We start from the raw sequence: 13466 nt of genomic DNA, 5'->3' as shown, positions 1-13466 counted from the left end.
GGGAAGATCACTTGAGCCCAGGAGTTGGAGGCTGCAGTGAGCTATGATTCCACCACTGCACTCCAGTCTGGGTGACAGCATGAGACCCTGTCTCAAAAAGGAAGAAGAAAAAAAGGAGGTGTATTAGTTTCCTCTTGCTGATGTAACAAATTTCCACAAATTTAGAATTTAGTGCCTTGAAATAATATGGATTTATCACACAGTTCTCGAGGTCAGAATTCCAAAATGAGACTTAAAAATCAGTGTTGACTGAGCATGGTGGCTCACGCCTGTTATCCCAGCACTTTGGGAGGCTGAGGTGGGTGGATCACCTGAGGTCAGGAGTTTGAGACCAGCCTGGCCAACATGGTGAAGCCCCATCTCTACTAAAAATACAAAAATTAGCCAGGCGTGATGGTGTATGCCTGTTATCCCACCTACTCGGGAGGGTAAGGCAGGAGAATTGCTCCAGCCTAGGTGGCGGAGGTTGTAGTGAGCTGAGATCTTGCCACTACACTCCAGCCTGGGCAGCAGAGTGAGAATCGGTCTCAAATAAAACAAAACAGCAGCAAAAAACCAAAGTGTCAGCCGGACTGTGTTTCTTTCTGGAGATTCAAGGGGAGAACTTGTCTCCTTGCCCTTTCTGTCTTCTAGAAGCCGTCTGCATTCCTTGGCTCATGGCCTCACATCACTGCAACCCCTGCTTTTGCCACGGCATCTCCTTCTCTGTCTCCGACCCTTCTATCTCCCTGTCATAATGACCCTTGTGATTATACTGGGCCAACCCAGATGTCAGGGTAATATGCCCATCTCAAAATCTTTCTTTTTATGCCTTCAACCTGTGTCTTTTTAAACAAATTTAATTTAATTTAATTTTAAGTTCCAGTATCCATGTGCAGGACTCGCAGGTTTGTTACATAGGTAAATGTGTGCTATGGTGGTTTGCTGCACCCATCAACCCATCACCTAGGTATTAAGGCCCACGTGCATTAGCTATTTATCCTTCCATCTCAAGATCTTAATCACATCTACAAAGTCCCTTGTGCCATGCAAGGTAACATATTCTCAGTTCCAGGGATTAGGATGGGGACACCTTTGAGAGCCCTTATTCAGCCAACCCCAGGGGCTTAGAAAGTCATCACATTCAAATGTCTTACTGCAGCATTCAATGCCTTTGACACATGGATCCCAAGCAGCCCTGCCTATCTCCACCCTCAGTACCCGCCGGAAGGAAGTACAGCTGCAGGCTGAACATTCCATTCCCCCCGCGCCTCCAGCATGCCCCACCCATTGGAGTGGCCCTCTAGGCCAGTGCTCCTCACCCTCCTACATGCTTTGGAGTCAGCTAGGGACCTGGTGACAATGCAGGTCTTCAGTCAGTAGGTCTGGGAGGGGCCAAAGATTCTATATTTTCTCCAGGGTCCCAGGGAATGCTAACGCTGCTGGTTTGTAGACCTCCCTTTGAGGAGTGAGACTCTAGACGAGATGGTTATGTAGAAAACAGTCATCTCTGGGCCCCATGTTTCCAAGGTAGCATGCCAATTGGCATTGGAATGGCATCACATGCCCACGTGCTCTGTTGCCCGACCTTTTTGCCCATCCCACTAAAGCAGTCACTGAGGGTCTCTACTATGACCTGGAGTCAAAGCATAAAAGCTTTCCGGACTCATTAAAAGAAGATTCCAAGTGAGCGTTGTGACCTTGGGCAACTCACTCACCCACTCTGGGCCTTTGCGGAAAGGATGTGGGGCTGGCTGGACGAGAGAACTTTCGGGAACAGCTGTCAGATCCATGCCCTTGGCTTAGAAAGTCAATTTGGGCATCTGAGCTGAATGTCTTTCCTTTTCCTCTAACTCTGAACATTGAGTTATGGGCTGGCGTGGTGTTTGTTAGAACTCTGGACCCTGGGAAAGCTGGATAACCGAGGGTTTGCAGGGCATTTCACCCCTATCTGTAGATATCAGGGGTCCATACAGGGTCTTAAAATGTTGCACGGCTGCTGTGTCAGGGATAGAAATGACTTAGATATCATCATATAGGGAGACGAGGCTGGAAACTCTAATGCTCTCAAGAGCCCGGCAGGACCCATGAAGGGTTGAGGGGCACCGGGTGGGGTCTGTGCCCCTGTGTGAGGAGGGCAGCCCCAGCTCAGCCCCACAGTCATCATCACGTGATGATGCAGGTCCAGTATTGTGCATTTGCCCATTTTGCAAACGAATCCAGAAATCTGAATTTTTTTTTAATGTGAAGCCTCCTATTTTTAAATGTTGATAATGAATTCAGATATTTTTAAAATACTGTGTGGGCCAAACAAGACATTTCTGTGGGCTGGATTCAGCCTGTTGGCAACTCGTTTGAGAATCTACTCACTCTGCCGAGAGGGAAACTGAGGCTCACAGCAGCAAAGGCACCTTCCTGAGGTTTGCAGCATCAGGGTTTAAACTCGGGGCTGCTGACACATGGTGGAGCCACCATCTGTTGGTCTCACTGTAGTTCTCTCTTCCAGACAGCCCTTTCCCCCTCAAGCCTCAATCCTCCTGCCTCGGATAGAGCCAACGCAGCCCCCAGGCACACAACAGGAAACAGCCTGGGTGGGAGGTGGAAGAGTGCCTCCCACCCGACTCTGCTCCTGACTTACTCTGTGACATGGGAAAGTCCTGGCTCCTCTTTGCATCTGAGATTTCTCATCTGTAGAACAAGGGCTGGGGGCTCAGTGACCCCTCAAGTCCCTCCCTACGGCTCTCCATGGCCTCTGGCCTTTTCCTCCCAGCCCCGGTACATCCTTGCCTCTGAGCTTCCCATATTGACATTTTTGCAAATAGCAGCTGCCACACAGACGTTGCCAGCCCCCGAGGTCCCAGTCCACATCATCTACATGATTCAACATGCTCGGTATCAGGGGGCCCGACACCCATCTCACAGCCAGCGGCCACTGCGCCGTGCCTTATTGATTTGATGTATTAAACTGATGGATTTTTTGAGATAAAAAGTGTTTTCTCTTGAAAGGCCATTGCGTCTTGAGACTTCATATGACTTTGCAACAATTCCCCTCTGATCCCCATAAAGGTTTTATTTGTCCAGTGGCTGAAAATGCACTTGTTCTAGGCTTGCTAATTCTCCTTGACTACTTTACTTTAGGAATAACAACAACAGGAACAGCTAACGGGCACTTTAGACAGGACAGGTGTTGGCCTAAGCACTTACTCATCAATTAATTCACTTAATCCTTACGACAGTCCATTGGCTGGCTGCTTCACGTATGCCCAATTTGCAGATGAGAAGACTGAGGTTCAATGGCAATGTATCCTTTTCCCAGTCTCACAGCTAGTTCTTGATGGAGCTAAGGTAATCTAGGCAGGCTGGTTCAGGTCCTCAATTTCTCTCGGTGCCTTACCACCTCTTACTACAATTGATGGCCAGTGATGGTGGCTCATGTCCATAATCCCTGCATTTTGGGAAGTCAGGGCTGGAGGATCACTTGAAGCCAGGAGTTTGAGACCAGCCTGGGCAACAGAGTGCGACCCTGTCTCTAGAAAAATTAAGAAAATTAGCTGCATGTAGTGGTGCATACCTGTAGTTCCAGCTACTTGGGAGGCTGAAGTGGGAGGATCGCTTGAGGCCAGGAGTTCGAGGCTGCAGTGAGCCATGATTGTGCCACTTCACTCTAGCCTGGGAGACAGAGTGAGACCCTGTCTGTTAATAAAAAATGAAAATGAAAAATTAGTTGGGCGTGGTGGTGCACGTCTGTAGTCCCAGCTACTTGGGAGGCTGAGACCAAAGAATCTCTTGAGCCTGGGTTGAAGCTGCAGTGAGCCTTGATTGAGCCAGTGCACTGCAGCCTGGGTGACAGACTGAAACCTTGTCTCTAAAAAAATAAAAAAGGAAAAGGGAAAATTATTATAATAGTGAATAATGACACTTATTAGCAATAAATAGTCATACTTAACTTTCTTCAACTCTTTCCAAAGGTCGGGCTTGTGTGATTTACCGGTATTGTCTCATTGACTGCATCCAACAAGTCAATTATGCCCAGTTTAGGAATGAGGCACCCCACGGACACAGGACCACTCAAAGTCACGCAGCCGAGACACAGTTCCCACCCATCTTTTTTCACTCAGTCAAGGATCTGGCCCTGGAAGCTCTCTCAGCAAGGGAGGGATCCAGGGAGAACGGGAAATCATTCCTGCAAACCCATCAGTCCCAGCAATGAAGGGTCAGAGTTGGCGTCACAAAGCTGTTTTTTAAAAAGGCAAAAAGTGCAGCTAACAGGATCGGCTGTCACCTCCCGGCCCCGCACCTGATGAGAAATCATTTCATTCCTTCTGCCCCCTGAAGGTCACCTGTTCTCTGCCGCAAATTGAACCATTAGTGCAAGTTTCGGAGACTTGGGACAATCATCCCCACCATTATGGAGCCTTTCCTGGCGTCACCAAGGCAAGGCCTTGCCGGGCCTGCTGAGAGGCTGTCTGTTCTGACTTCCTGTCCTTCTGCGAGCTTGCATTCCGTAGCACTAAGAAGAAAAGTGAGCGTTCATCACAGCCCAGGCATTCTGCATCGGTTCCCGATTGTTTAATTATGCCCATACTGCCTTTTATTTGCCTGACGCCAACACCTACTTTTCTTTTCTAGCATTGACTTAGTTTTTCCTTAGGGTGACCTTTTTTTTTTTTTTTTTTTTGAGACCGAGTCTCCCTCTGTCACTCAGGCTGGAGTGCAATGGCACGATCTTGGCTCACTGCAACCTCCACCTCCTGGATTCAAGTGATTCTCCTGCCTCAGCCTCCCGAGTAGCTGGGATTACAGGCTCCCGCCACCACACCCGGCTAATTTCTATATTTTTAGTAGAAACGGGGTGACCAGGCTGGTCTCAAACTCCTGACCTCAGGTGATCTGCCTGCCTTGGCCTCCTAAAGTGCTGGGATTACAGGCGTGAGCCACCAAGCCCGACCAAGGTGACTCTTTTTTTTTTATTTTTTATTTTTGAGACAGGGCCTGGCTTCTGTTGTCTAGGCTAGAGTGCAGTGACAGGATCGTAGCTCACTGCAGCCACAATCTCCTGGGCTCTAGTGATCCCTCCCACCTCAACCTCTCAAGTAGCTGGGGCTACAGGCACGCGCCACCATGCCTGGCTAATTTTTAAAATTTTTGTAGAGATGATATCTCGCTATTTTGCCCAGGCTGGTATCAATCTCCTGGGCTCAAGCAATCCTCCTACCTTGGCCTCCGGGATTAGAGGCTTGAGCCACTGCATTCAGCCTCATTTTTTACATGTACATTTAAAAACGGGACTTTAGATTCTTGGTTCTCAAATTGGATTGCATATCAACATCACCTGGAGGGTCCATTCAAACACAGAATGAGTCCTACTCTCAGAGTTTCTGATTCCACAGGTCTAGGCTGGGGCCCGTGAATTTGCACTACAAGTGCCCAGGTGAGCCTGGTGCTGCTGGTCGGGCACTCAGTGTGTGCTTAGACCACTGGCTTAGACCACCATTCTCACTGGAAATCAGAGTCCCTTGCATAAAAAAAAAAAAAAAAATCTGTCACTGAGGGTCCCTGCAGAAAACAGAATCCCCCAAATAGTTCAAGTGAAGACACTTTAATGAAAGAAACTCCTTACAGTGGAGTGAGAAGGGTTAAGAGAATCTGAGGCCAGGCACAGTGGCTAATGCTTGTAATTCCAGAGCTTTGGGAGGCTGAGGCAGGAGGATCGCTCGAGCCCAGGAGTTTCAGACCAACCTGAGAAACATAGTGACACCCTGTCTCTAAAAAACAAAAATTAAAAATTAGTGGGGTGTGGTGGTGAGTGCCTGTAGTTCCAGCTACTTGGGAAGCCAAAGGAGTAGAATCACTGGAGCCCAAGAGGTTAAGGCTGCAGTGAGCCATGATCCAGCCACTGCACAATGCACTCCAGCCTGGGTGATAAAGCAAGACTTTGTCTCAAAAATAAATAATTAATAATAACAAATAATAAAAAATGTTACTCGATCTGGCTAGAAACTATGGAAGACTCTGAGCCTGAGGCCAGCCTTGTGTGTGTTCTAAAAAATTGACAAGTGTTAGAAAGATGTTAAGGACCTATTAGCACCACACAGAGATTCTTTTGATTGAGGTAATAAGAACGTTAAAAATCAGGGGAAAGAGAATCACTTTTGCACTCGTTGGTTTAGACAATTTAACGTTGTGACTCAACACCGCCTTAAAGCACTTGTCCCCTGGTGGGAAACAGGAATGTGTAGCTTACAGCCTCCAGTGGCACCCAGCTTCTGGGACTTATTCGCCAGCTGGCACTCAGCACTCAGGGAGGGCTGCTGCTGGGGATGGGGGCAGGTTGGTTTACATCCCCCGGCATGTCCAGCCTGTCTCAAAGCTGGGTGGAGGTGGGCTCTGGTGGCCAGGGCAAGCCCCCAGGCAGAGACACAGGGGCCAGCAGGTGGAAATATGCCCCCAAGGGCCATGGGCAGCCTGGGGGCACTGGCTGTGCCTGCCGCACCTTCACAGCCCCCTGCCACTGCTCCTCCCCTTAAGTATTGATGTCCCCTGGAATCCCACCTCCCACATGGGTTCAGAGGCATCCTGTTAGCTCCAACTACCTTCTGACAATCACAGCAGATACACAGGGAGTGCTGAGTCTTGCCAGTGCCCCATACCTGTCTGAGCTCCAACTCATGGACATCCCTGCTGGATGTTCCATGGCTCATGTAGGCTCTGCATGTCATTGTCCTCCTGCCTTAGCAGTGTTCCATGCTCAGTGAGGAACACCATCATCTGCTCAGGTGTCCAAGCCAGGAACATGGCAGCAGTGTGGCCTCCTCCCTCTCCTTTGCCGCCAAGTTCATAGGTGCACAGCCCACTGAGTCCAACCCTCAGGGGTTATCAGTTTACCTACTTGTCCTCATTCCCATTGTGGCCACAGTCTGGGTCACTGTCATCTCTCGCATGGAGTGCAGTGGAAGTCCCCAGGAGCTCTTTCCATCCTGTCCATCCATTCTTCACTCTCCTCTCAGCATACAGGGTTCCCTGGCTAAGCCCCTCACCTGCCCCTGAACGCAGGTCAAGTCCAGTTTCCCCAGCCTGGCTTCCAAGAATCCTCCAGATTGCCTTCTCTACCCTGTAGCCTCCTTCCCTACCACACCTGGTGGCTGGCTGGTACAGGATCCCTGAGAACCGAAGGGATCCATCCCACTCAGTGGCCACCCTTTTCTGGACACCTGGTTCCAGAATTGCTTGGGACTCTGGAGAATATCTTGAATGGAAGCCTTGACTAGAGAATCCTACGCCCCACAGCCAGACCAGCCGCAGCAACCTGCTAAGAGCAGGAGAATATGGTTTCCAAGTGGCCACTCTGTCCTGATGACAGCCTCCTTGCTGACCATGGTTCCTGGAGTCACAGAGGCGTGAGTTTGAATGCAGACTGTCACTACCTAGGTGTGTAGAGCAGTTGCTTAATCCCTCAGAAGCTGAGTTTTCTTGTCTGCAAAATGGGTGATGCATTGCTACCTTGCAGGGCTGTTAGGAAGATTTGGTGATATAATCCACATGAATTTTTGTGTCTGAGATCAGATTATCTAGAGGCACAGTGTAAGATGAGTATTTGGGTATAAAGTCATTAGTGAAGGAAATGCTCCCTGGGGAGACTGGTAAGGGAACTGAACCTGCAGGACAGGGAAGGGAGAAAGGAAAGCAAGGGATGGTGTCAGGCCAGTCTGACCCCACAAGGGCTTTGCAGTGTGGGTCACAGCTCAGAGTTGTCCTAGGACAGGACCCTGCTTGTCAGTCATGTGTTGATGGCACCTAAGAGGGAAATGTAAGTTCCCAGCCATTTTCTGAACAAAGATAGAAAAAATTGGCTCTGGTTGCCCAAAGACAATCCTCTAAAGACAGAAACTCTAAAAAGAGAGCCTAGGAGACTGGGCGGGACACCAACATCCTTCTTTTTGACTTGGCACATAATAAAGACCTTATAATTGTCAGCCTTTATTGTGACAATTATAACAACAAGAACAATCATTATTGTTATTAATTTCCTTGGCTGGAGTGGGCTGAAACTCGCAGATGGATGCTCCCGAGCCCAGTAAGAAGATAAGGAAATAAATCTAGCAATCTAGCTGGAAAAGCACAACTCGGCCAGGCACACCTGGGAGGCCTTGGGAGGCCGAGGCGGGAGGATCACTTGAGGCTGAGAGTTCGAGACCAGCCTGAGCAACATAGTGAGACCCTGTCTCTACAAAATAAATAAATTAGCTGGACATGGTGGCACTTATCTTTAGTCACAACTACTATGGAGGCTGAGGCAGGAGGATGGCCTGAACCCAGGAGTTAGTGGCTGTAGTGAGCTATGATCATGCCACTGCACTCCAGCCTGGACAAAGAGCAAGATCCTATCTCAAAAAAAAAAAAAATCTGTATATCTATATCTATCTATCTGTCTAAGCACAACCCAGCCGGGTGCAACTCAGGCCTGTAATCCTAGCACTTTGGAAGGCCAAGGCTGGTGGATCATTTGAGGTCAGAAGTTCGAGATAAGCCTGACCAACATAGTGAAACCCAATCTCTACTAAAAATACAAAAATTAGCCAGGCACGGTGGCGGGTGCCTGCAATCCCAGCTACTCGGGAGGCTGACACAGGAGAATTACTTGAACCTAGGAGGTAGAGTTTGCAGTGAGCCGAGGTGGTGTCACTGCACTCCAGCCTGGGTGACAGAGTGACAGTCTGTCATAAATAAATAAATAAATAAATAAATAAAGCACCCACAACCCTGCCAGGCATCGGGGTATTTGTGCCTGTTTCCCCATGGTTAAGTTACTTCCGGAGCATCCCCACCTCCAAGCTCTGGCCCATCTCCCATCACTTCTGAAAGAGCAGAGCTGGGCCCTGCTGTGAGGGGAGGTGCGGGGGAAGCGTCCTGGCCTGGGGCCCACATGGGCAGGGTTGACCGCACCCCCTGTGGTGTGGGGGCTGCGCGGGGGGGGGGGGAGGCAGCTGAGTCAGTGAGCAGTGCCATGATGAGGGGCAGTCCTTGCCAGAACCAGCAGGGGCTGGAAACCCAGCGAGAGGAGCATCAGCAGCTCCGAGGTAAAGATTGTTGGGTTGGGGATGAAATCTCCTGGGTGTCAGCCACCCTCCTGCAGGCTCAGCGCTCCCTGAATTTCCTGCTTCGCTCCCCGCTGCCTGGTAGGCCTTGGGCCAGCGAAGGGCTCGGAGGCTGTGAGTGTGCGGTGCCAGGGGGTGTTTTAACAGCATCCAGGCTGCCAACAGCACATTATTCTCTTACAAAAATCCAAGGAATTACCCAGGAGATGTGATATTTTGGTAGGGGGAAAAATAAAAGAAAAGAAAAAAGGGAAGAAGAAGAAAAGTTCTCTGAGGCTCTAAAAGCGCTGTTGTGCTAGGAGTGACAGTGGGCATTTCAGCATCTGGGTTCTTCATCAGGGAGCAGGTAGGGACTCAGAATTTACTGTTCGTTTTATTTGATAAAAAGTATTTCTTGGATGTCCCTGGGACATTCTAGGTGGAAGGAACAACTTGTGCAAAGGCAGAGAGCTAGAAAAGGACGTGTTCGACAGCTTCGGAGAATAGAACAGCTGAAGATAAGGACTCCTGGTTGTGATGGAAATTCTCCTCAAACTGGCATGGACAAAGACAAAGAATTAATTGGTTCATGTGATTGAAAGAACAAAGGACTGGCAGCTTCAGGCATGGCTGGGTCCAGGGGGCTCAAACAATGTCATCAGGACGCACTCTTCCTCCAGCTCTTGGCTCTGCCTCCCTTGGCACTAGGTTCACTCTCAGGAAGGCTCTTGCTGTCTGGTGATTCAGTCAATTTCATCTTTACATCCTTCTAGCCTCAAACCTGGTAGAAATAAAAGGCTTCTAGGGCTGGGCGTGGTGGTGCATGCCTGCAGTCCCACCACTTTGGGAGGCCGAGGGAGGATGTTCACTTGAGCTTAGGAGTTCGAGACCAGCTGGCGCAACATGGTGAAACCCCATCTCTACAAAAATAGAAAAATAAGCTGGGCATGGTGGTGCATGTGTGTAGTCCCAGCTACTCAGGAGGCTAAGGTGGGAAGATCACTTGAGCCCAGGAGGTGGAGGCTGCAGTGAGCTATGATCACACCACTGTGCTGCAGCCTGGGTGACAGAGTGAGACCCAGTCTCAGAAAGAAAAAGAAAGAAAGAAAGAAAGAAAGAAAGAAAGAAGAAAGAAAGAAAGAAAGAAAGAAAGAAAGAAAGAAAGAAAGAGAAAGCAAGAAAGAAAGAGAAAGAGAGAGAGAAAGAAAGAGAAAGGAAGGCAGGAAGGCAGGAAGGCAGGAAGGAAGGAAGGAAGGAAAGAAGGAAGGGCGAACTTCTCTTTCCCAGTAGTTCCTGTGAAAGTCCTGAGGTTGAGTCTCATTGAGTAGACCTGGGTCATGGATCCATGTCTGACTGCCCATGCCTGGTCTGTAGTTCTTTCTCTAAAGTGTGGGTCTTGGGGGACCACATGACTAGTGTGACCTGGAAGGCAAGCCATGGGGATGTTCCTAGTTCCATCTTCTATTGGCTACTTTTTCTTTCAGAAATCATATGCGCCCTCACAATTTCATTTCTCCCTGTTGACTCTATCTCTAGCCTCGACCTCGTCAAGAGCCCCTGGGCTGTATTTCCATTCCCCATTGGATATATCCCCATTATGTTCTTCTAAAAAAACTGTAATAGTACAAATGACTTGAGCTCTTACTATGTGCTAATCATAAGCTCCTTATATTGCTATGCAACTGATTGCTTATATCACCGCAACACTGCAAGACAGGTGTTATTACCCCCATTTTGTTTTTTTATTTTTCAAGACAGAGTCTCGCTCTGTCAGCTTGGCTGGAGTGCAGTGGTGCTATCTTGGCTCACTGCAACCTCCGCCTCCCAGGTTCAAGCAATTCTCCTGCCTCCTAAGCAGCTGGTATTACAGGTGCATTCCATCATGCCCGGCTAATTTTTGTATTTTTAGTAGAGATGGGGTTTTACCATGTAGACCAGGTTGATCTTGAACTCCTGACCTCAAGTGATCCATCTGCTTCAGCCTGCCAAAGTGCTAGGATTATAGGCATGAGCCACCACACCTGTCCATTACTCCCATTTTACAGATGAAGGAACTGAGGCATACAGAAGTTCACTCCTGAACCAATGACTGGAGTTGGAGGGACACGGCACTCTGACTGGCTAGACCTGAGTCATGTGCCCCAGCATGGAACCCAGATGTGGGTCAGCTGCAAAGGAACTATGTAGACAGAGAAGAAAGAGGCTCTCCTGGTAAAAAGCATGCAGGAATCATTATAACATGGGTAGGAAAAACAGCAGATGCCCCCTAAACCACATGGTGAATGATGGTAATCCAATTTGGACCAATTTGTAGGAAAAGGGAGCTGTGCTATCTCAGGGAATACAAAGAAAGTTTGAACTGCCAAACTACTGGAAGGACAGGCGTGCAGGTGGCCTTCAGGAACAGCTGGAACCAGGTGCTTATGTGGTCAGAATGCTCAGACTCTCATCCGAACTGCTCTTTCCTGGTCTACTTCAGTGGATCTAAGCGCAGATTCCTAGAAGAAGACTTTGATTCGTCAATTATAAGTCAGATTATGATACTGGACCAATTAGCTATGCCAGGAGGGCAAGACCCTACCAGAACAGGGCTAACTGGGAGAACCACAAGGTTGAAGTGTGGGAGTAGCAATAGTGGGTTCTAGAAAAAATGTGGGGTAGGATACAGGGCAGATAAAAGTGTAGGTGTCCCTTGAGAGCAAACCTGCTGTGTGTGTGAGGTGGCATACTTAGAGCTGCAGGTGGCCAGATGTGGTGGCTCGTAATCCCAGTACTTAGGGAAGCTAGGCAGGCAAATAGCTTGAGCCCAGGAGTTTGAGAACAGCCTGGGCAATATGGCAAGACCGCGTCTCTACAAAAAATAAAAAAATTAGCTGGATGTGGTGGCGCACTCCCATATTTCCATCTACTTGGGAGGCTGAGGTGGTAGGATGGCTTGAGCCCAGGAGTTTGAGGCTGCAGTGAACCGTGATCCCACCACTGCACTTCAGCCTGGGTGACAGAGTGACACCCTTTCTCAAAAAAAAACAAAAAAAAAACAAAAAAAAAACCCAAACAAACAACAAGAACAAAACAAAATGTATAGTTGGAAGTAACACAGAACCTCACACTAACTGGCCTAACAATACAGCAGTGTATCTCATGAAGCCCAGAACAGGGCAGCTCCCAGGGCTGGTGGTTGGTCTGATGAAGCCATCATTCCATCACTCTTCCCTGCGTCTACAGTGTCAGCTTCACCCTAAACTGGTGGCTTCATGGCCGCAAGCTGGCTCTCAGTGCTGATCATCTAACCCATGAGAAAGAAAGGGAGCACCTGGTCCAGCCACAGGATAAAAGTTCTTCCCCAGTAGTGGGCATCCAGAGAATGCTGACTTAAGCTTGGGTCCCTGAGCCGGCCCCTGCAGACAAGGATGGGACGGCCATGACAGTCTTCCATCATCAATCAGGACATCCCCCAGAACCAGGGTCTATTCTAAAATGACTTGCTACCCTCCGCTGGTGTGGGAGGAATAGGCACAGAGTGAGCCATCTTGGGTTGCCCCTCATCTCACGGCCTCTCTGCCTCTGTTGGACAGGGGTCCTGTGGCTGTCTGTGGTCTCCGAGGTGCTGTACATTCTGCTACTGGTGGTTGGCTTCAGCCTCATGTGTCTCGAGCTCTTCCACTCCAGCAATGTCATCGACGGGCTCAAGCTTAATGCCTTCGCGGCTGTCTTCACGGTGCTCTCAGGTAAGGCATGGCCAGTCCCGTGGCCTCTCAGAGCAGAGGCAAGAAAGGGTGCTGCCCTTGGAGTAAGCCCTGGTTGTACCAACCGGGAGACATTGGACAAGTCACTTCTCTTTGTGAGCCTGAGTTTTAGCATTCGTAAAAAATGGCCAATGCATATTGACTGAGTATGTATCACGTGCCAGGTGCCGGACCAGGTACTAAGGTTATAGTAATGAACAAAAGTAGGCAGTCTCAGACCTCAAGGAGCATAACACGTGTGGGAGGGAGAGGCAGATGAACTTGAGATGTCTTCAGGAGATCAGTGCCACGTGGTCTGTGATGGATTGGATTTGCAGTGTCAGGGAGGGAGGTGGTTGTGCAGAGTAGGCTGACTGTGCCGCCTTTCCCTGGGATATAAAAGAGAAGCCGCTTTGAGGTGGAGGGCACATCGCTCCTCTTCCTGAGCTCATCTGGCTTTGAGAACTCCATGTGGAGAGGCTGCGTTGGAAGTCGAATGGTCAAACACATCCGGAAACTCAAGGGCAAGGGTGTGTTGGGCAGGGATTGTGGGGAAAGGCCACGGAGCCAGGGATTTTGAGGGTTTCAGGAAGAATGGGACCGTCAACTGCTTCATAGGACTCAGGAAGATGGAGACAGATGATTCCAAGCAAACACTTAGATTTGGTGGGCAGGTGCCCAGGGTCGC

At 49.2% G+C, this 13466-nt stretch overlaps 1 protein-coding gene across 1 annotated transcript in view; it reads left to right on the top strand.

The window, feature by feature from the left end:
* The window catches only part of GSG1L (GSG1 like), a 269946-nt gene that overhangs the window by 166873 nt on the left and 89607 nt on the right, over positions 1–13466 (top strand). The window contains exon 3 of the mRNA XM_033217915.1: positions 12629–12781. Coding sequence (XP_033073806.1) covers positions 12629–12781 — 153 coding nt within the window. The remainder of the gene's footprint in view (positions 1–12628; positions 12782–13466) is intronic.

This window comes from Trachypithecus francoisi, unplaced genomic scaffold, assembly GCF_009764315.1.
Source record: "Trachypithecus francoisi isolate TF-2019V2 unplaced genomic scaffold, Tfra_2.0 Lachesis_group10, whole genome shotgun sequence".
In the NCBI taxonomy this organism is placed as follows: domain Eukaryota; kingdom Metazoa; phylum Chordata; class Mammalia; order Primates; family Cercopithecidae; genus Trachypithecus; species Trachypithecus francoisi.
This window is presented reverse-complemented; position numbering and strand designations above follow the sequence as displayed.